This window comes from Macaca thibetana, chromosome 2 (genome assembly GCF_024542745.1).
Source record: "Macaca thibetana thibetana isolate TM-01 chromosome 2, ASM2454274v1, whole genome shotgun sequence".
NCBI lineage: Eukaryota > Metazoa > Chordata > Mammalia > Primates > Cercopithecidae > Macaca > Macaca thibetana.
In genome coordinates, this window is record NC_065579.1 from 21078262 (window position 1) to 21102376 (window position 24115).

General features: G+C 39.1%; 1 protein-coding gene across 7 annotated transcripts in view; it reads left to right on the forward strand.

The window, feature by feature from the left end:
• NEK10 (NIMA related kinase 10) overlaps positions 1–5805 on the forward strand; it is a 272943-nt gene extending 267138 nt beyond the window's left edge. For 6 of the 7 annotated variants that reach the window (XM_050779439.1, XM_050779444.1, XM_050779441.1 and 3 more), the window contains one exon: positions 1835–5805. In XM_050779439.1, the coding sequence (XP_050635396.1) occupies positions 1835–1883 (49 nt within the window). In that variant the 3' untranslated portion in view covers positions 1884–5805. The remainder of the gene's footprint in view (positions 1–1834) is intronic. The other variant, XM_050779442.1, reaches the window with a different exon arrangement.
• The last annotated feature ends 18310 nt before the right edge of the window (positions 5806–24115 follow it).

The following is a 24115-nucleotide window of genomic DNA, read 5'->3' on the forward strand; positions in this document are numbered from 1 at the left end:
CCTTTTGACTTCTAATAGCAATGATAGAACACATCTTGGGAGAAAACTTTCCAGAATTTGCTTGTAAAAATAACCCTTGTTTGTGCCTAAAGCCACTGTTTGTTTACTAGTGTTCCAAAATAATTCTCAAAAAATAAGTCAGGCTTAAATTAGAAGCACCTAATAATCCATAAACTGTAAATAACACATAACTCCAAGTACAAATCAGATTATCTGGCACTGTCATGCTTTTTTCCACAGTCAAAGGATGGAGGATGCTAAATGTCACAGCATATGTAGAGGTATTTAGAATCAGTATTAAGAATTAGTAGACTGCATTTTTTCCCCAATAGGTTTCATAGAATGGGCAATATTATCAAAGATGTCAATACATAGTCTCTGAAAAATAAAGTTTCATGGCCACATATATTTGGGAAACTCAGAATGTACAATTTTTTGTTTTTGGAGAAAGTTGACACCTATTACTATATTAAAGACTCTGAGATGTACTGTAGGAAAGAAATCTGTTGACCTTGTTTGTTGACCTCAGTGTTTTCCTCACTCTTTACATGAACACAATTGAGGAAAGCTGTTTTAGCTATGTGGCTGGAAATGGGGAACACTCTTTTCACTCCTTTACCACGGTCTACCCAGATCTCTATTGTTCTCATTGACGTGGTCATCGTTGTCATCATCATCATTGCAAAATTTGTTCTTAAATGAATTAAGCACCATGCCAAGAAAGTTACATACATAATTCCTGTGTTCTTCAAGTTTACAATTTAAGACTATCAGTTTGAATAGTACACACATCATCTAGCCAGCCACTCACTCAAAGATTAATTCAAGAGAAGGTACATTTTTGGCTTAAATTATGGGTTTATATTTAGTTAAGGAAGAGAATAGAGAGGTGCCATTTTCAGACTGAAAGTCTCAGGATAAAGCCATTATCTATCTGTTAGCTATCTTTAAGGAAGATTTCTGGAACTGTTTAAATCGTGAGGAGACTTCTTGGACAGTTAGGAAGAATGTCTCAGGCATAAAATGCTGCATTAGGAAAAGAAAATGTAACTGGAACAGAAATAGCAGCAAGGACCTGACTGAGGTGGGGTATTTCTCATTTCTGGGCTTCTGGGAAGAAGGGAGCTAGGACTGAGTTGGAAGCAAGAAAGCTATGTAAAGAAAATTAAAGAAGGTCAAAAAGCCTTGGCCAGCCTCACAGCTCTTCCCAAAGCAGGCTCTATTTTTGATCATTTGCATGATTGTATGATAAATTACATTTCACATACATAAACATTTAGCTTGCTTACCAGGAGGATACAACTTAATATGCCTTAATTTTATCATTGTTGTTTGTGAGGATAAAATCATCCAAGTTATGAATAAACAGATGATGAGCATATCATGTTTATGAATATACTTGAGTATTACATTAATATTTTATTTTTAATAAAATATATGTTGAGAAATAACAATATACAAGATAACAAGAAATCTACATTGAATCAACTTGAATTGCTTTATTTCCCCTATTGACTGATGATAAGCGTGTAAAATGGTTATTTTAACCTACACAGGTATTCAAATATACAAGCTACTTTGAATGAGTATTTGTTTTTCTACTACAAAGTGTTATCAGTTCCTATTGAGTTCATAATTTGAGAAAGGTCTTGTTAGCACCAGACTTCAGGCAAAGGCAGCTTTCTAAAAATGTTCCCATCCTAACAAAAATAATCATCTTTTTATTTACTGTAATTTATTTACTCTTATGCCTGAGCCCCAGTTTTTGAAATTGAATGTATGAACTAAAATATTTGTAACTATAGAGAATTCTTTCCACTTCTGAATCTTATAGGTATCATTCCTATCCATGGGGGACCAAGAATCACCCAACCAAAAGATGAAAATGCTGCATTTTGAGTAGACTTGGTTTTCTCAGTGAAGTTCAAGTTCTGGACTTCAGCCACTATTGCAAGATGCCCAAGGATTGGGTGCTGCTGGAGGGTGTGGAAAAGCCCAAGATGCCGTGGGGCCTGCAGGACTTCTTTCTGGGGGTCCTGTGCTGGAGTATATGACAGCTGCAGTGCCTGAGGGCTTCATTGCCAGAACGCATTATATACAGGATGGCAGAGCTGTCAGTGTGCTGCTGGGAGGAAATGTTGCAAAATTCATCTTTGCGGGGGTGGGGGGAAAACCCAAAAACAACAACAAAAAAAACGCTCTTACAGAATTTTCCTCAACATTAAAAAAAAACTTGTCATATTTTTCAAAGGCACATTTAATACTCAGAATTGCTAAAAGTATATTTAAAGGCATCTAGCCTTCCATATGCAAAACATATTTTAGATAAAGACAGTTACAGGACTCAGAATAATATATGGGGTGATTCACTGTATCCTCCATTTGTATCTTTAAAGAAATTCAAAATATGTGATTGATTTTTTTTTTTAATGGACGGGTTGGTTCTCGCTTAACCACTTGGGTGCTGGTGGTCTTGAACTGTGATACAGTGTAGACAGTATTTGTAACCTTGCACAGCCTCTGGGGGCAACTGTCAAACTGTCAGATTTAAGTTAGACTAATAGAATATATTGCTGTACAGTGTGTGTATATGTACATACATGAGGGTGGAAGAAGAGAGGTGTTGATTAGACTAATGCTTTGCTGCTCATCAAACTTATAGTATTTTTAGAGCACTTTGAAGGGTTCATAGAATCTATGAAAAAAATGCAATATTCCTCATCCTAAATCCCTCCTTATTACAATTACCTAAATTGTTTATGAATTTTTATTGTTTGGGAATTTGAAATGAAAATAAGTTAAATCCCTTTTTTCCTCATTCAGACAGCTCAACGAAAGAGAAATCAGAATGCCAAACTGTGTATAATCCTTTATGCAGGGAGAATTATGATGAAAATCTACTAGATTCTCATTGGGCTTAAACTCCTTCTCTTCAGTCAGCTTCTTAAAACTCTGGTGTAATGACAAGAAATGCCCTCATTGCCAAATCTGTCTACACTTCTAGCTACCTAAAGAGCAATTTATTCTACATAATTAGTAATCTGAAAGTTGAAATATACTTTTTATTTACTTTTCATGGAGTTCTGTCATCTTTGTTTACATTGATTTTTTTTTTTAGTATGATTGAATCGATTTTAGTTCAATATATTTACAGGGCTTGAAAGACCATAACCTTCTTTCTGTCTAGTATGAAAATCTATACTATTTTTTAAATAAGCATATTTAATACTTAAATTATATCCAAATTCCCTTTAATCATGCACTAATGCTTTGAAGATTGTCAATGGATCTTTCTTTAAGCCAAATTAATAATTACAGATACACTGTAAGGTAAGATAATAGATGCAAATACAGTAATGGAAGTTTCAGTTTCAGCTTTCAAACCTATTATCCATATGTAAAATTCATAAACAAAATCAAAATGCTATGATATTGATTTACCCAGGCAAAATTTTATTTCTGTTCCAAGTTAATTTGAACCTGCACTATAATTCTTTATATCTTTCAATGTATGGAAGGGGCACATTTCTTCATGCAGGAAGCACAGGCCTAGAGAGGCACAAATTCTAATTGTGGGGTGAGAGTTTGAAATCAAGTTCTTTCCCAAATGGTAATATATAGTAAACAGAATTTAGAAAAGAATAGTATTCAAAAGGCATACCATAAGAGAAGAGAAATGGTTTATTTGAAGGTGCTTTAAAGTGCATATAGTTGGCTTATTTTCCATGTAACTTTTTTTTTTTTTTTTTTTTTTTTTTTTTTTTAAGACAGAGTCTCTGTTACCCAGACTGGAGTGCAATGGCGAGATCTTAGCTTACTGCAACCTCTGCCTCCTGGGTTCAAGCAATTCTCCTGTCTCAGCCTCCCGAGTAGCTGGGATTACAGGCGTGTGCTACCACACCCAGCTAATTTTTATATTTTTAGTAGAGACGGGGTTTTACCATGTTGGCCAGGCTGGTCTCAAACTCCTGACCTCAGGTGATCTGCCCGCCTTGGCCTCCCAAAGTGCTGGGATTAGAGGTGTGAGCCACTGTGCCCAGCCATTGCTTGTAACTCTTTTAGGTGATAAGAATGGGTATTTATTATGCTAGAAGTCAGTGAAAGTTAAGCAGAAGCTCTCCTTTTCAACAACAGCTTCAGGCCTATCAACTCTATGTGGATAGATGTATTGTTTTGCTAAAAGTATGGATATGCTGTATTTGAATTCTCCCTAAACTACCACAATCACTGAATCTACATTTTCCCATGTCTCTAAGAGAAAGTCAGGCAGTGGCAAAAGCACCGTTTTGTACATGGAGTCACATCCCAACAGTGAAGTTAACTTTTTAGAAGCCTTTCTAACTCAAATATGGAGCACCTCCCCTCATGACCAAGAATGATCATTTTGTTTTGATTCTCCAAACTGTCTGTTAGTGCAAAGGAGTTGTTACATGAACTTAATAGACCTCCTAATCTTTTCTTGATTGCATTTATTTATTTTTTCCCTTTCTCTTGTATAATTTTTAATGATTTGTTGTGCAGTGAAATCCCTGTGAATGCACCTAATTTCCGTAACTGAATATTTGTATGGAATAGAATGTGAATCAGTCTTTTCAGATTACTTTTGAAACACAAATGCTTCCGTTAATTATGTTTCGATCCACCAGCTCTTTCTGAATTATGTGTACTTGAAACCTTAATTTGCTTTTTAAAAGCAAAATGTTTCATTCTCAGGGAAGCGACTGCAGCAGGAATATTTGCTTGCTTGTTGTTAACTTTGTTTTCCTCCAGGCATGTAGTCTTTAAATGGAGACTTCAAGGGAATAATAACATGGACATTTGGACCCACTACTTGTGGGTGAATTTCAGAAACCTAGAGAAATGCTGCTTGTTTATTGTGGACATTTGTGTGGCATTAGGCAGTGTTCACAGAATGGTTCGGCATTCTAAAGCAGAGCACAATTAAGAAACACTGTTATGAAATTTACTCAAATGGTATAATTGATTAAAGGTTAAGGTCTTCCTATAGATATCATCTATGACTCATTAAATACTGTGAATTTTGATGTCCAAAAACAAATATAGGACTGGTTATGTACAATTCCAGAAATATCATTCATTAATCACCACTCATTTTTAAGATGTGTGAAGACTGTAATATTGGCTACTGAATTTTGTCAGTATTAATATGCATAGAACCCACATTCCTCTTTTTGATTTGATGTATTATAAAATGTATGTATTGCTATTTCTCTCTTTTTTTGGAAGTAGTGAGGAATCATGCACAGTCAATATGCTGGGCTCCTTTAGAAATGACTTTAGGTTCTGTCTGAAGGCAGGAAAATCTTCTTTTTAAGGAACTTTTATCATTTGCCTTTTACTTTTTCTATGATGGTTTTCATGAGCACTGAAATCACTTGGAGAGGCAATGCAAAGAAATCTATCTGAAACAGCTTCTTGGCACCCTGGAGACACAACTATGAAGGGCTACAACATAAGAGAAGCTTAATGCTTCCGTATATTGACATTGACTCCTTGGGTGAAATTCTGTCCAAATATAAAATTCTTCATGTTCAACAACTAAATGTGATAAATGAATTTCATGTATACTTATATTATATCTTTGAGATTGTATTAGTTATCCTTTAGTGAGAATTGACAGGTTTGAGTAGCTTATTTTTTCAGTTGAACTGTGCTGCTAACAGTACGCTTACCCTTGAATGCTGTTTTTCATATTGATAGGAAGACACAAGTGTCTCAGGGAAACAACTTTGTGATGAAGGAATTCTTATATGTGTCATTACAGTAAATTGCATCTTGTAAATATGACTGTTGTGGGTGATTATAGTCCTGCTGTGATGTTGTTTTGAGATCTGCAAGAGGGACAGGAAAGATTTTATGAGTTTCATGGGGCAACTGATGGATATTGCCAATTTACATATTTTTTGAGTTCATGGGCAATAGTTGTTTTTTAAAAATGAAGATCACATACCCTAAAATCACAGCTGCATACTTGCTATGTGAGGTATACTAGATGCTTTATTGCATGTTTATAACAATTATCTAATAATATAAAAAAATTAAGATACAGATCATTGCATTATCCTAAAAGTAAATGAACTGTAGTCTTAATTCAAAACTGAATGTTATTCCTCAGAACATGAGAAGCTGCCTTTTTCTCTCCTCTCCTTTTGTACTGTGAAGATTTGCCCTGGCCCCAGCTACTGTATTTAGAGATAAGAGAAGTATGTGACTGTTTAAATGCTCTCATTTGGAAATAGCTTACCTTGCTTTCTCCTGAACAAAGATCAAATTTTGTCTTTATGTATGGAGGAGTATGGCTGTCATTTTGACAATCAACAAATCCAGATGGATAGTTGGAATTGATATGGTGAGTTCACAAATTAAAAATTAGCTGAAGTTTTTGCAAACATGTTAAAAACTGGTCCCATAAAACATGCAGAGAGAAGTTTGTGCCAGAAATAACAAACCAAGAGGAACAACTGCTTTAAGGCCTTAGCACCTTTAAATCAGACTGTGAAGGTCACTTACAAAATGATATTCTTAACCCATGATTTAGCTCTGCATTTCAAGTGCCATTTGAGTCAAGATTCTGAAATAGAATATAAAGCTTGTAAATGGCTATTAAATTTTAGCTAAAACTCTTGCCCTCCATGTTCTGTGTGTTTTCCTCATACTGCCGTGAATTTTGGAGGAAATGGAAATGGTTTAGGGATACTTCATGTCATGACAAAACACATGAAGTATTTCCATGAACCTAACCTTACTTTGAGGGAGGTTAATAAATATAAGTACTCAGAAGGGAAATCTTGACTTACTAAAAATTAAGGATAGATCTTTCATGGAGGTGGAACAATCTTCAAATAGAAAATATGTTTTGAGAAGTCAGAGAGCAAGAAGAAGGCAAGGAATTGCCTAGTGCCCTGGTCATCCAGCAGGCTGCCCACTAGGGGGTGAGCAATGGCGAAGGGTAGCTCCGGAGCCTTCAGTGATTCCTGCTGCTGGGTTTCCCAGAAGGAGCTGACTAGATGCTTCACCAGCATGCAGCTATTGCTGGACTTTTAGCCAGGCACCATCACCAACAAGTTGACCACCCAGAACAGTAGCAAAAGGCTCCAAAGTCTCTTCATAACCTGCTGGCTGCTGGAATCCACAGGACGGGGTCCCTAGGAGGCATTCCAAAGACATTAGACTCTTCAAAGAAGCACTTTTATCTGCCATTAAGTGAGTGTGATTCTGCCCCAGGGGCTATGTTGCCCATCTTTCATCCATGGGCTGAGGCCCATTTTGTCTGACAATGCAAATTTTACAAGAAGTATATGTGAAACTGAAATGGATAAGTGCAGGCAGATTTGAATATACTTGTACTAGCTAAATTAGAAAAGAAACATTGCAAATTATTTTAGTTGTTTGCAAGCAAACCAGTTGATAATCAGGCTGTAGAAAGATTCTATTATTTTACTCTTCCAAACTGAAAAACAAAAATTATTTGAAAAACTTTTGGGTGCATTTTGCTTACTAACATTTAGTGGGTCAAAACAAAACTATAGTGCTTCCTGTATTCCATTGTTCCCAGTGGTGAGCTTGTGAGGATAAACAAGAACAGAGCTGTCCTCTGAAAGGAAGAGAAACCCCTAATCTCATGTTGCCCAGAGCTTCTGTTTTCTGGACAACCCAGGATCCAAGACAAAGGCCTGTGCCCACAGAAGCAAAAATACCCTCAATGTGCTTTTTTTTCCTATTAGCCTCTAACAGTATCTTTTTGTTGTTGTTCTAGCACCCCTCCCATGTGGGTCTCTTCCCTGACACCTCTTCCCCTCCCACTATTCCTATCCAAGGAACAGACAGGGTTTCCTGCACAGAGCTGTGTTATTAGAGGGAATGAATGTTCCGTAGTTATTTAATGGGGTGTCATGTGGAAGGCAGAGGGAAGTACTTCTCTGCACATGATTTCTATCTTTCTAAAACCTCTGCAACACTTCCTTCATGAGCACACCTACTCTAGAATGACCTGAAAGTCGGAGATCCTCAAGAGAAGAAAAAAGAAATGATTCTATAAAAGATTTATGTAAGGTATGCAAATAGCTTTTATTTTTGCTATGATTAAATATGCCCTGTAAAATGCTAAAATAATTTTAAAATGTATTTTCAATTTTATTGGAAAATAATTTCTCTCTTACTGAGAATTTACAGCAATTGATCATCTCCTTTCTCTCACCAGCTTTCCCAATTTCTTCTTTTATGCTTTTAAGTCTTTTGATTAAAAAATATTCCAGAAGGCAATCATTTACGTGTCAAAGCTCAAATGCATACCTCAACTTTCATCGGTGGGTCCCTGTAGCGATTGTCTATTGCTACACATGTTGTATAACAAAGCACCTAAAAACTTAGTGGTTTCAAGTGGCAACCATTTATTTTTTTCTTATGAGTTCCTGGGTCAGTTAGAAGTTCTGCCTATCTGAGCAGAGCTCCACTGATCTCTGCTAGACTCTCTGCTGTGTCTGTGGTTAGTTGGCAGGTTGACTGAGGTCTAGCTGGTTTAGGATGGACCTAGAGGGGACAAATCAGTTCTCTTCCCTGGTCTCTCACATTTTTTCAGCAACTTAGCCCAGATGTGTTTTTGTGGCAGTAGCAAGAGTTGAAAAGATAATGCAGAAATGCACACCTATTTTAACAAGCCACTGCTTGTGCTGTTTTCTTCATTCTCAATGGTCAAAGCAGATCACACAGTCAAATCTATCATTAGTGTGGGGAGCTGTATCACGCTTTTACTGCTGTGTAACCAATTGCTGTAAGTTTCACAGTTTAAAATAACAGACATTATCTCACAATTTCTGTGGGTTGGAAGTCTGAGTAGGACTTAGCTGGTTCTCTGCTCAGTGCCTCACCACTGTAATCAGTGCTGGCTAGGGCTGGGGTCTCAGCTGTGCCTGGGGATCATTTCCCAAGATCATGTGATTATTGACAGGGTTTATTTCCTTAGGTCCTCAGCAGCTAGATACCATAGATGCCACCTGTAGTCCCCTGCCATGTGGCCCTCTCCAGAGACAGTTCATATCAAGGCAGCTGGCCACTTCAAGGTAAACAGGAGAGTCTCTCTCTCTCTCCAGTCTGCTAAGATAGAATCTTATAACCAAATCACAGGAATGATATCCTGTTGCCATAATCTAGTGGGTAAAAGCAAGTTACAGGTGCACTCTACACTCAAGGGAAGGGGATTATACAAGAGCATGGTCATTGGGGTCACCTTGGATTATGTCTGCCACAGAGTGCAATACCAAAGAACACAGAAAAAGTAGACCTGAAAAATTGGGGCCATGAAGTACCGAATGCCACAATATCAAATTACCACCTGATAAAAAGGCTGGAGAAACGCCTAGAGCCCTGTATTTGACAGGAGGTCTCTGGACGGTGTCTCACAGGGTCCCGAGCAGATGCCTCCCCGCTGCCTTCCTCTGCCCCTGAGCTCACGTGCATACGGCTAACTGTACCCTGGCTGCCTAGGTGTGTGGCCCCCAGCAGAACCTTGGAGCTCACACACATTCGTCCCCCTTATGTGGGATCATGGCTCTTCTGCCCAGAAACTACCCCCGCTTCCTTCCTCCCAAACAGCTCTGATGGATGACTGCTCGATGGTCTGGAGAAGAAAGAATTATGTGGGAGTCTCATGAAAATGACCTCAGAGTGCAGGACATAAATTCCAGAACATTTCCAGTCCCCATCCCAGGATTCTGTTAGATGTATCCAGCAGCCTATTTGAAAATCATTTCTAATCCACCAAACAAACAGGCAAACCTCAGTCAGTGGAATGAGAAGCAGGAATGGAAATTACTCTTTCTCTAGAAGCCAGAGGAGCTTTCAGTATCATCACAGTAAATATCCTTCACCTCCTTAAAACTTGGTGTGTTGCAATCTGCTATTCTTATTTTAGTCATTTATCAAATGGGGATATATTGATTGTTCTCAGTAATTATGTTCATATAGTAGAGAATAGGAATTAAATAAATGAATTATAGAGTATAGCTTGATATAACTACAAACTACAATCTTAAAGAAATACCTTATAAGCCATGAATAAAGGAAAATGTCTCCCAAGTCTCCCAAATTTAAAGATTCTGTCTCTCTTCTCAAGACTAAGCATATAATTTTATATTCATTTTACTTTTTATATGATACTGCTCCTATAATGTAGATTTAATTTGCCATCACTCTAGAAAAACTAAAATATCATAAACTTATTTTGTACATACACTTGCTTTTTTAATCTCTTGAGCCATGCCATTTGTCACAGACATTTTAACCATCTTTGGGATGTGCAAAAAAGTTGTTTATATAACTCAGGAAATACTTGTAATTTTCATAAGTATATAGGTAGTTATATTGTACATTGTTCAAGGATCAAGAAACAAATCACTTAAAGCCTAGAATTTCCTAAATTTATTTGCACATAATATAATAAGTAAGCATCATTAAGAATTTAGGCCCTGAGCACACATAAACTTGGATCAGAATGCCAGCTCCATGATATTCTACTTCTATAACCTCTGACCAAGGACTTAACCCTTCTAATGCTTAGCTTTCACATCTGTATCATGAAGATAATAGTAGATTCCACTTTAAAAAGTTGTTAAGCATAGGCTTGACACAAGAATTAAACACTATAATAGTGGTAAGGAATTCAAGTGCAAAGTCAGCCTAGAGCAGACTTACCCAATGCTTGGCCCAGGCCCCCTGGACCCCTTGACAGCTTCTGTGTACTGGCCTCCTGGTACACCTCCTTTTTCAACAGCCTGCATCTGTTTGTCTTTGTTTTGTTTTATTTTATTTTATTTTATTTTATTTTATTTTATTTTATTTTATTTTATTTTTGAGACAGGGTCTTGCTCTGTCACCCAGGCTGGGGCACAGTGGCACAACCTCGGCTCATTGCAGCCTCTGCCTCCTGGGTTCAAGCAGCTCTCCTGCCTCAGCCTCCCAAGTAGTTGGGATTACAGGTGTGTGCCACCACACCCGGCTAATTTTTATATTTTTAGTAGAGATGGGGTTTCACCATGTTGGCCAGACTGGTCTCAAACCCCTGACCTCAAGTGATCTGCCCGCTTCGGCCTCCCAAAGTGCTGGAATGACAGGTGTGAGCCACAGAGCCCGGCCAGTCTTTGATGGGAACTGTCCTCAGGTTGGTGGAACCAGCATTTCCTGCTGTCTATAGTAACGGCTAGAAATTTCTGCCTGCAGAGGCCACCCCTATTCCGTGACAGAGAGATGCATGGGAACCAATCCTCCAGCACCCTCACCCCCTGATTAGGACAGCTCTGAGTTGTGCTTTTCACTCTCACAGTTTCCCTGCAGAACCGAACCAAAGGCACCCTTTGTTGTACTGAACCTAATGAGGCAACTCTGGCTTGGCTTCCAACCTGTCCTGATCTGACTTCACTTATCTGTTGGTTTTCCTGGCAATACTTCCTAACAAATTCATCCAAGGACACACTTCTGAGGAACAACACCTGAAGCATCTTCAGAACATAAAAATCCTAATCAGTATTAGCCCAAAATATTTGTGTCAAAGAGTGTGGATTGGCAACCTCTTCATGATACACATGTGAAAGGAAATGATCACTGATTGGTGTTACTGTGGTGTGTCCTGCGATGGCATCCCCATTAAGCAGGAATGAAAGTAGGCATGGTCATCAATAGCAGTGACCGCACCCCTGCCTCGTCTTCCTATACCAGTCAGTAGTTAAGTGTGGCTGTCAGTGGGAGGCAGAGCTCCACGGCATAATTAAAGGATGGAGTCACCGTCCACAATACCTCCCCAGCCTGGCTTGGGGGCTCTTCCTTCCTGTCCTCAGAAAGTGGGGCTGCCTCTCTCTGTCATTTCATTGTTATACTATAGATCAGGGGGAGGGGGGGTCAGAATTCCAAAAAAAAGATGTCACAGGAATTGGGGAGACCCCTAAAACAGGTAGGAAATGGTCTTGCCTGGCCTCCAGTCACCACAGAGTCATCTCAGCTTTGGGGGAACGTCCATGTTGTCTGTGATAGAAGAAAAGGCTGGCTGTTGCTCATTTGGTCTCTAAGACAGATGGAATGCTTTTCTCTTACATCCTTCACCAATTCTCCTCTGAGAGTGTTTCTTTCAAATAACCACAACCAAAGTAATGCGTGTCTTGGCACCTGCTAATTTATTTCTAAAATGCTTTTGAATTATGCTTATTAATTCCACTGTGAACTTTTTCGATGATCTTATCACCTGTCTTTCCAGGAAAATAATTCTCATGACAAAGATGTAACTTTTAGTATGAAGTACATAACAAATGACTTAATTCTATGCTAATGCTTATCATCTTTGATCAGTCACATATTAGGAACTATTTTCATTGGAAATACTTTTAATGACAACAAAAGTTGTCATATCCCATGTTTGTTGATCTCATCACCTGCCTGGTGGGTTCTTATCAGTAGGACCATTAGCATTTGACAATAGGTGCTCCAGTTCGGAAAGATTATTCCAAAGTCATGGTTATTATTCCAAATCTGCTTGCCCCTAAAATGCATGTGTGAGGAGGAAGAACTTTCTCACCTGGCCATGTTCTTGCTCCGGATATGAATAAGTAGGACAATTGCCACTAAAATTCCTTTGGCCTCCTCTACTTCCTATGCTTGTCCTTCCTTCTCCCGCCTCCTACACAACATACGCACACACACGCAGATACACACACACACACATACACAAACACAAACGCATACACACCCCATCCCACACTTCGAGGACAGAATCTTCCTTGCATTGGTAACCATTTCCTACTGGTTACCATTGTCATTGGATAATTGAGGTAACCATTTCCTACTGGTTACCACTGTCATTGGATAATTGAGGTGACCATTTCCTACTGGTTACCATTGTCGTTGGATAATTGAGGTAGCATGAAGATTCATGTTGGCCACATTTCCAAATCACTACTCAAGTCTTTCTTTTTTTCCCCCTTTTTCTTTATTCTAGAATTTGGGGTGCATTTCTTCATATATTATCTCTAACTCTGTTTCTAATAGGAAAAATATCTCTGCCTACATAACACGATGACTTCAAGATTCAATACTGTTTATATTATTTAATATTACAGCTTGTCTTCTTTTCTACATTTTTAATATTCTAATGTGTATTGCATACTTTAAGAGATATGAAATGTCATGGAAACTTTGTTTCTCAATTTTCTCCTGTAGATTTCATAATCCAGTCTCAGGAGTATTTATAGGACAATCATTTTAATTTTATTTCCCTCAGAAACAATACAGATGAATCGCTAACTTTAAAATAAAATTCTGCTTTCATCTTTAGTATTTAAAAAAGCTTTATGGAGCTATGTAGAGTTTTAAAAACAAACACACAAATAAGAGTTCTACAAATAACTTAATATTTAAATCAGAAGTTCTCTTCACTTAAAGGTTAATTGGATCAATTTAAAGGCATGCTAGATTTACAGGGGACCATGTGTTGATGAGGATAATTTCTAAAATTCTCACCAGGAAATCAGTCTTCTTACCTTCCCCTGGAGAGGGAGAGGTGTGTTGAATGGTTACTGTGTGGTAGGCACTGTGCAAGGCACCTTATTTATTCATTATAACAGCCACTCTGAAGGGCTATCACTAATACTATTGTAGATGTTTCTAAAACTGAGGTTCAGAGGCATTAAGAAGACAATAGCTAGTGGTAAAAAACAAAAAAATGCAGAATGCAAGGAAAAAAACCTAGATTTTGCATTGCTCCAATACCCATGCTTTTTATCGCCATTCACACTAAGCAAAACCCTTTCTATATCATAGAGATAAGATTATTAAAATTATGGGGCCTTATTTAACGGTATTGTCTTGCCTCTAGCTCTTAGTGGCCATTTTGTGCATGTCATTGATGCGTATGATTATAAATAGTTGTAGGGAAAAAATGCTCAATTAATTATTTTCAAAAGCACAAATGTAGCCTACCTAGAATTTTTTTCTTTTTTTTTTTTTTCGTTGAGACAGAGTTTCGCTCTTGTTGCCCAGGCTGGAGTGCAATGGTACAGTCTCGGCTCACTGCAATCTCTGGCTCCCCAGTTCAAGTGATTCTCCTGCCTCAGCCTCCCAAGTAGCTGGAATTACAGGCACCCAGCACCACACCTGGCTAATTTTTGTGTTTTTAGTAGAGATGGGGTTTTGCCATATTGACCAGGTTGGTCTCAAACTCCTGACATCAGGTCATCCACCCACCTCGGTCTCCCAAGTGCTGGGATTACAGGCTTGAGCCACCACACCTGGTGCCTACATAGCATTTAAATAATTATTTTACTACTGGAGCCTGAGCCTCCCCAGATTACTCACAACCCAGCCTTTTTTAATGTTTTCATTTGGACCCAACTTTCCATAAAGCTCTTTGGTAACTCTGCTCATGTCAACTCTTGATATATAATGAGAGCTCAAGTAATATTACTAATTAAGTGGTTCAAGAATCAGTCAGGCATTTTGGCTCTTAATGGACTGAAAGAAAAAAAGTCAATTGACTGAAGCATTTCCTTTCAGAAACAAAGTGAGAGATATACTGTCCATTTGACCTAAGGTAAACGACTTAACCACTCTGAACCTCAGTTTTCTAAGATAGTAGTGCTTTCTATTGTATTATCACAAGATTAAAGATGGTGACTAACAGGAGAAATGATAAGTTCACCATGTGTGGATCAAGGAAACAAATAAATGGAAACAATTAGTTTTATTAAGCTGTATTTTCCCAAAGATGAGGGAATGCACTTGCTGACTTTTTTTGTCTCATTTTCCTCATTTAGAAAATGACCCAGCCAGCATTGCCTCCTCTGTTGTACATGTCCAGCTCTGAAGATGTCTGTTTCAGTGCAACAGTGTCAGAGGACTGCTGATACCCTAGCATGCTGTTCAACTCTTAGTTGCAAGAGATAGAATACCAACTGGTTCAATAAGTAAAAGGGAATTTATTGGCTTGTATAATTGAAATAATTGTCCACAAAAGGACAAGCTTGAGGCATTGCTAAATTCAAGGGCTTAGAAGATATCAACAGGTCTCTCTCTCTCTACCCTGGCCCCCTGCCTCTTTCTGTTTCATTTCTGGCCTTTGCTCTCCTCCATCATAGCCTTACTTTCAAGTAGGTTCCCTTCTTCCCATGATAGTTCCCAGAAACACTAATATGAAACCCTTCCAGTTTCCAGGCTATCAGAATATTCCCTTGTCAGTTTGACAGAAGTTCCAGAATCAAGTCTTAATAGGCCAACATGAGTAACAGACTCAGTGCTTTAGCTGGGAGAAGATGGTATAATGGGATATGCCAATTGCCTGTGTCATGGGCCAAACCTGAGTCAATCACTGGCCAAGGGAATGCAGTGTCCATCCCTGGAGCCCAGATTGGAGGAGCCCTCGAACACCATGGTTTGAGAGTGGGAAGGAACAACACTGCGAGGATGCTGATGGGGGAAATGATGAGTCTAAGGATGATGAGGCACTAGGTTTTTGGTAGATGAAAAGCAGATGTTTATGAACTTGGCTTAGTCTTACAAGAAAGCATTTGTATCTGATCATTGTCTGGGACTCCTGAACAATTGCTCCTGCCTTCCTCTTCCATCACCTCAGTTAGCTTAGAAGTACTGAGATAAATCATCTCTCAAGCAAAACATATCAGCATAGAAGCATAATCAAGGCAAGCTAGGAAGTCTGGGAAAAAAACGAATAATATCTGCATAGCTCTTGTGTTTCATTTGTCACAGAGCCCACTGGGTAAGGGTGGACAGAATAGTAATGCTAAACAAGCTGCAAGAATACGCAAATGCCCTGTGGTCAGTTTCCAGCTTTGCTGCAGTAACACCTGCTAACTCCCTGTTTTTCAGTTTTACAATACTCAGGTCAAAAGGGTTGTTGTTTCTGTGCAGGGTTGCCATTATTATTTCTCTTCATCACTCTCCTCCTTCTGGGTGAAAGCATGCTCCAGCTTTTCTCCAAACTCCTCTCTTCAGCCTGCACCATTATTAACCTACAGGCTCAGTCCTTCAAACTTTGGGCCCATCTTTTTTTTTTTTTTTTTTTTTGAGACAGAGTCTCACTCTGTTGTCCAGGCTGGAGTGCAGTGGCACAATCCCGGCTCACTGCAAGCTCTGCCTCCCGGGTTCATGCCATTCTCCTGCCTCAGCCTCCCGAGTAGCTGAGACTACAGGCGCCCACCACCACGCCTGGCTAATTTTTTTGTATTTTTAGTAGAGACGGGGTTTCACCATGTTAGCCAGGATGGTCTCGATCTCCTGACCTCATGATCCGCTCACCTTGGCCTCCCAAAGTGCTGGGATTACAGGCATGAGCCACTGCACCAGCCGGGCCCATCTTAATTAGGGCAGCCCGCAGTATACTGCTGGCCAACTCAGAGCCACAAAAAACTTCTCCCACCTCTTGCAACTGTTAAGATCCTGCATTACTCCTGCTGGGCTAAGTCAGGTATGTCAGACAGATCCCTGAACATCTACATAGGTCCCTGTGTTAGCCTGTCCTCTAACCTTCTTTCAGGGGTTACCTGCCTGATTGTAACCCAAATCCTGGTCTGGCCTTTGACTCCAATCCATTTGGTTGAATCCAAAACAAACTTACCTTCTAGAATCTAAAACCTAGCCTGCTGTACACCAAACATCACAGTAACTCCATGCAAATGGCTCACCCAGATCAAGCCCCAGTTTTCAACATGAAATTTGAGCAGCAGCCCTCACTCTTTCAGTTCACAGAGGTCCTGCTTTTCCTGTTCACTCACCTCAATTCTGTACTCGTGTGTTTCTGAGGTCCCAGTGTGCAATGGCACCAAGCCAGCCTACATGATCTATGGCACTGGGGGAAGTTGGGGGGTTGGGGTGGGAATTCTCCCATGTAAACAGAGCAAAACTGGACTATCCTGATGGGGAGCCTCTAGTGAACTAATGGTGTTCATTCACTCATTTATTCATACGGTGAATATTCATCACATAATTTAGTGCTTCTGAAACTTGAGTGTGTATACAAATTCCTGTGGATCTTATTAAAATGCATATTCTGATTCAGTAGGGCTAGGATAGGGCCTCAGATTCTGCAGTATAACACACTCCCAGATGATATGCATGCTGATGTTTTATGAACCAGAATTTGGGTAGCAAGGAATATAGACAGTAAGTATTTGTTGAATGTTAAATGAATGAAAATCTGGATAAAAGTTTTGAATAATAGTTTCAGTTTAGATAGAAAAGAGAAGTATAATGTTGATGGAGTTACTGGTAAATGGCAGTTAATGGGTCAAAGCTTTAGCCTTTGCCAGTGAGTCTTCCCTGGTGTTGTCCCCTCATTATCCATCCTAATGACCTTTGACCCATTTCCCCTGCCTCTTATTAAGGGAATAAGAGCCAACTTCAGACTAACATTCCAATTGCCTGACTTTTAAAGTCTGTTCTTTTTGAACCACACACATAGTTTTTCAATGTTCTCAACAGAAGCATGGTTTTATAGTCACACACACACAATGCCCAATTACTGGCAATTTTGATATAACAAGGAATGTACATTCCCCAGCCCTACTGGATATCAAGATCTTTTACGGCATTTCTTGTCTATGTAGATTCTCAACAATGCCACAGAAACTCAAAACAGGTGAAAAGAGGAAGTGCTAAAATACCACACTAGAGACAAACCCTCTTCCCCCTATTTATTTTTTTCTGCTTACTGTTTCTGGCTTGATTTCTTTGCCAACACAGATTTCTTAGCTGGACAAAGCAAACGCTCTGCTGTACTCTCAGAAAGTTCCACTTTTAGCTCACAGCTTAATGTGTGGTGCGATTTGTTCTCTAAAGAAGGAACACAGCAGGTAAAAGGTAAATTATTTCACAGAGGTCAGCTGGGAGCCCATTCTCTTTTGATAAGAGGATTCTTGCCTTGTAGAGAGCTCATTAGAGGTCCCCAAGAGGCCCAAAGAAGAGGCTGGGATCAGGAGAGGGGGATTAAAAATGCCTGCTGAAAATGCTAGGGCTGTCATTCCTACCCCAGAACTCTGGCTCTCCATTTAATGAACAATTTTCCCTTAACTAAAGCTCACTGGAAATGATGGAATGCTCTCATGCATCTGTTATCTCCCTGCCTCTCTGCCAAATGCCTCTCTTTGCTGCATGCTTGTCTTAGACCATAGACTCCATAGTCCCAGACAGGAATTGTAGAGAGGTCTGGTTCCTCAGATATGTCGAGTTGGAGGTCTATGAAAGTGAAATTTTATGTTAAGAGAACATCACCTTAAACAACTTTGGCTTTGCTCCTAAGTCCAACCCCAACATATATTAAATTTCATTTGTTCTCTCTGGAATGGGCTCTCTTTCCAACTTAGATAGCAGGTGAGAAAATTATAGTTCTTGTTCACCTGGCACCCCATTTCAGTTTAAACTGCTGTCAACTTGAGCTTAGCTGAGGTTATGAATAGAAAATACTCATGTCCCCTGACCACAATGGAACAGGCTTTAGGAAACAACCAACGAAACACAACAACTTCCTGAATAGGCAGCAGCTGACCACAAAGTTTCAACGCCCTAACTGTGATAACCATTGTAACTTTAATAGGCATCCTGGGGCAGAAACTACTCTCTGTCAACAGTTAAAGGTTCCTCCACATAGATTCACCAAATTGTGAACTTTTATTGCAGAAAGGGCTCAGACAGAAGAATTCTAAGGCTTCACTCTGCAGGTTCAAAAACTTGTCAAATGTCACACCACTTTAGACTAGTGAAAGAATCACAGATTGGGGGGGAGCCCTCAGGCTGAATTTGGAAGGATAAATTGAAAAAGTCATACTTGAATTAAAAAGTGGCTTGAGTTGGACTTGTTCCATGAATGCAATTTAGCTTTTTATGGTGGCTGGTGACAATGTGGTATTTTCAGCTTCTGAGTTGATTGACAGTGGCAAAATACTGGAAGATTTTATTTAATAAGAGTGCCATTGCTAACTCTACATTAGGACAATTTCTTTCTCTGGTACGATCACTTTTTTTTTAAGTTAAAACACCCTTTTCTGTTTTATATTCCCCTTCCCCTGGGAAGAAAAAGTACATGCACGAAGAAGAAAAAATGTAAAACACAACCTTGCCATTTAGAACTTTTCCAGGCTTATACGTCGTTATTATTCTTTAAGGATACTGTATGCTTCCTAATATGGTTTTTTTTCACTAGTAAATATAATGTGAGCATCCTTACATGTCAAGGAGAACATCATCTATACCAGGTTTCAGCAAATGATGGTCCAAGGGCCAAATCCTGACCAATGCCTGTTTTTGTAAATAAAGTTCAATTGGAACACAGCAATGCCTATTCATTTACGTATGATATCTGGCTGTTTTTGAGCTAGAATGGCAGACATGAATAGCTGCAACAGAGATAACCTTACCCATGAAGGCAAAAATTTTTACCATTGGCCCTTTGCAGAAAATGTTTCTAACCCTTGATCTACATTATTATGTTTTAACAGCTGAGCAACATTTCATTGCATCATCATATAATTATTTGTTTAATCACTCCTTATTAAGAGAGATTTAAGTTATTTCCTGCCTTAAATAACATTTAGGTTGTTTCCCATTGCATGGAACACTGGGCTCTAACACCCTTATCATTGCTTCTATCTTTACATCCCATTAAGAAATAGTCTGAAGATTAAAAATTACTAGATTCAAGGATTTTTCAATCTTTCTAAAGGGATTTTGGTAGCCATTGCCATGTTTTTTCCACTTCTACATAGAGGAGCTCTTATTATTGTGGTAATAGCTGATACAGAGGGGTTGCCCTTTCCATAGTTTCTCTTGACTATCATCTACAAAGCTATACTCACAGAGCATGAGACTTCGAGACCACACAGACCATCTAATGGAACTTGGCAGTGGGGCATGCTCCATTATCGAGCTCCAAATTTGCAGCCCTAGCAATTGCTGAACACAAGGACTGAGAGATGATCTGTCTTCCAGTGGTTTTGTCCTCCAGCTCAGTGTACACCACGTCCTTATAAAAACACCTTCATTCAAATGTCAGCCTGTGGAGCCAGCTCGGAGATAACCAGAGCGGTTTGACTGGGGGGGCTTGTGTTATATCTTTTATGAGTCTGTCATGACACCAAGAGTAAATAATTAAATCCAGCCTTATAGAGCCCAGGGTTTGGTAGCTGCCTCTTCTTGGGTGATGGAGGCTGCCCCATGGATGGAATGTGGCAAGTTAAGTTATTTCTGTTTCAGGTTTCTCTTTAGCCGGGGCCTGAAGCAGTCTGCTATGCTTCTGATATATAGCACTAGGTCCAAGCCCTAAGTTCCTCAGGACCCACTTTATAACTTGATATATGCTGGGCATTTTGTCTAAAGTAGCCTCCATTTCTTTTCACAATGCAGGGAGAAAAGCTAAAATGTAAAGCAGAAAAGAGTGGGGGACATTTATCTTATATCTTCACTTGTTAACCACTTCTTATGGCCCTAAAACATATATGTTTACATATATTTACCTGAAGGCAAATATAATCTTTAATATTATTAATATTCATTGTAATATTAGGTGTATATGTGTTATATACACCTAATATTAATTATGTGTTACATATACCTAATATTAATTAGGCCTTCATGGGTAAGGTTAATCTTTGTATATGCCTAATATTAATGATATATGTGTGTATACACCTAATATTAAAAATATCAAAGATCCTGCTCGAAAAAACCTAGTTGATTTTGTATATAAGCTCAGCTTTCTTTTCTCTGTGTGGGATAACCTGGCACTGCACTTAATCCTAGTAGGACCAGTTCTGTTGGCTTTTTTCTCTTCCATGCTAGTGGAAAGGGTGACTTCCCAGCCAGTCAGAGACTGAGTAAGATAATTTATATAATGAAAGGCTATACAGCAATAGAAATGACTGAACTACTGATGTATACCCAGGCAAATCTCAAAAGCATTGTGCTAAGTGAAAGAAGCTAGACACAAGAGTCCATTTACATGAAATTCTAGAAGAGGCAAAACTATGGTGAAAGAAAATAGATCAGTGGTTATTAGGGGCCTTGGATGGGATGGGATTGAGATAATCTTTTGGAATGATGACCATCTTCTATGTTTTGATTGTGGTGGTGGTAACATAAAAGTATATAGTTGTCAAAATTTACTGAAGTATAAACTCTTCAAATAGGTGCATTTTGTAATACATAAATGATACCTTAATAAAGTTGAAGTGATGAAAAAGAAGTAAAGGAAGGAATTTGGGTTGATTTATGAATGTGTGTCTTGGACATTTATATGGGTGGTAGTTCCATTGGACATTAGACAATAACAAACAAGAGCGCAAATATAGGAAGTGGTGAGGAGGATGATGGGCACGATTTTGGGCATGTCAAGTTGAGAGACACCCATGTGAAGAGTCCAAGTTTTGGATTGGATATGAAGATTTCGGAATTGCTAGTGCATTGGTGAAAGTAGACTCTCACAATGTGCATGAAAGTGGAAAGAAAGAGAAGACTCCAGAAACAAGAGCCTACCCTGAAGAACAGTCACGGGGAATCCACTAGAGTCTAAATTTTAGATGATTGCTACTCCTAGTACGGTCCATGGATCAGCAGCAATGGCATCACCTGTGAGCTTGTTAGAACTGCAGAACTTTGGGCTGTACTCCAGACCTATGGAATCAGAATCAAAATCTGCATTTTAAGACCCCCCTCCCAGATAATTATTATGCATGTTAATATTTTTTGAGAAGTGCTACTTTAGGTGGGCCTAAGTCCACCTTTTACTTCTACCAATTTCTTTCTAAAATCCAGTTGACAGAATAAAGGAAGCATAGGCTCTTGAAGCCAAGGATTGCATCATGGCACCAAAATTGTTTTTTATTTTTAGTAAGAAAAACCACTGCATGCAAACAGAACTAAAGAAATGTTAATGTAAATGCTGTCTGTTTATTCAACAGGCTGTCGTAACTTCTGGGAAGCCATCAAGATTTATTTAGACTAGAGAGAACCTTTTTTCTTTCTTTCTTTTTTTTTTTTTAAAAAAAAAACCATATACACAGAGAGACAAGTCTTAGTTCATTACGATCTACTTGAGGAATCATCTCCTTTCTTGCTTTTAAAAAAAGTCCTTTGCCTAAAGAACGTACATGCTTCTTGAATTCTTGCAGACAAACTGTTTGTTAGGAACTTTGATGAGTTGGGAATGTATTACAGCAGCTGTCACTGGGTTAACCGTGTGATTGCTCCTACAGATGTAGTTGCTTGTCTGAGTGCATTTCCCACGAGAGGGGGCGTAGGTAAGCAGGAAGGTAGGAAAGCTGTCCAGGCTGCTTCTTGTCTGAGCTCCACGGCTTTCAGGCTGTGAGATAGGAGCTTGCCCGGGGTACTTGGCCTATTTGGTTAAGTTGTCAGGGTTTGTTGGTGAATCTTCATTAAAATGCAGAGAGGCTGTTGGAGAAATCATGGCATACTGGTAAGTGCTTGGGTTTTGGAAATACACAGGCCTGGATTTAGTCCCAGCTCTGCTACTATTTGCCTTGTTTTCCCATCTTCCTACCCCTAACTTTATTTTTCACCACTAAAATGGCTATTATAAGGAACAAATATAGTAATGGACTAAAAAACTTTATGTAAGCTGCAAGTGACTTACTGGTGTCACTTGCAGGCATTATTATAACTATTGTTGTGAAACACTATGCTAGTTATACACGAGGTGGTCTCATGGGAAAGAATAGGCTGCAGTTTATGCTCACTTTTCCTAGCACCCCTATTTATTCCCCACCCATATTCAGGGAAACTGTGAGTGTATCCTTGTCGGAGGCTCCATTTGCACAGTAATCTTTGTGAGTGACACCTCAATGGATATGCAGTGCATCCCTGCATGTGCTGCTGCTCTGCACACACATTCCCTCCTGACTATGATGTCATGTTCTGGATTTGGGTTCCAGGGCCCAATTGCTTTTCCTTTCCTTTGATCTCATACTTTATTCTTAGAAAAGCCACAGCTGTCAATCTCAGATTTCTTACTGGGCAGGAAAGTCTTTATGTTATATACAGAGAAGTGATATAAAAAATACCTGAGAATTCTCAAGCTCGGCCCAGTTTCCAAGTGGAATGTTTTCCTTTTCAACACTCATTCTAAGGGCAGGTTGACCCTAAGCAAAAATAACGTGTGTAACTTCCTGAGGCTCTCAACTTGATGGGATATGACATATAATTGGGTGGAGCTTTGTACTTATAGCTCCTTAGCCTCATTGTTGTTTACCATGTGAATTATTTTGGCTGATGGATATTATAGGACATGCTGCAAGCAGTGGTTTGGTATGTACTTGTGTGGTGGGATTTTCACCTTATAAGTTTGCTGTTTTCATGAGAAAAACATACTCAGACAATCCTGGTGTTCTAAGGGGAATGAGGGACACATGAAGCAAACCTGGCTTAGTTTGCAGCTTAGAGGCAAGCCCAGCCAAGCCCAACCTAAATGAATCAATTTAGGTTGAACTATAACTGAGAAAGAATACTTGTAGTTATTTTAAGCCATTACATTTTGGAATGGTGTTAAACACACCCCATTTTCAACATTTCCTTCACCTCATTGGTCCTGTGGTCAGTTGATCCTGTCACACTTCCACCATCCCTTGCATCCCTCATAGCCTTATTTCTATCCAACAAAGATACTATAGTTCATCATTATAATTATTTCCTTGCATTCATGCTAAAGTGTATACTCTGGGAAACCCCTACCTTAATTACATCAAACTTTCACCCTATACCACACTTATACCAATGTAGCTGAGCCTGGCCAGAACTTGCTAGCTGGTCTTATGAATGTCAGATGGGCTTTTGGTGCAGCCTAGCAGTACCACTATGTTGCTCTAGGCCCTTTACTCTCATAACCTCTTGTTATTCCTTATTTCATTTTTATCATCACTTAATTTCATTTTTTTCAAACTTGTAATACCTTCTCCCCCATACCTAATCTTTGCTGATGATCTTGCTTACTCTTTCACTAAGCAACCAGAAATAATCAGAAGAGAATGTTCATCAGTTCTCACTAGCATATCTTCCTAAATTCTTGCATCAATGCCTATCACTCTACCTATCCAGGGTC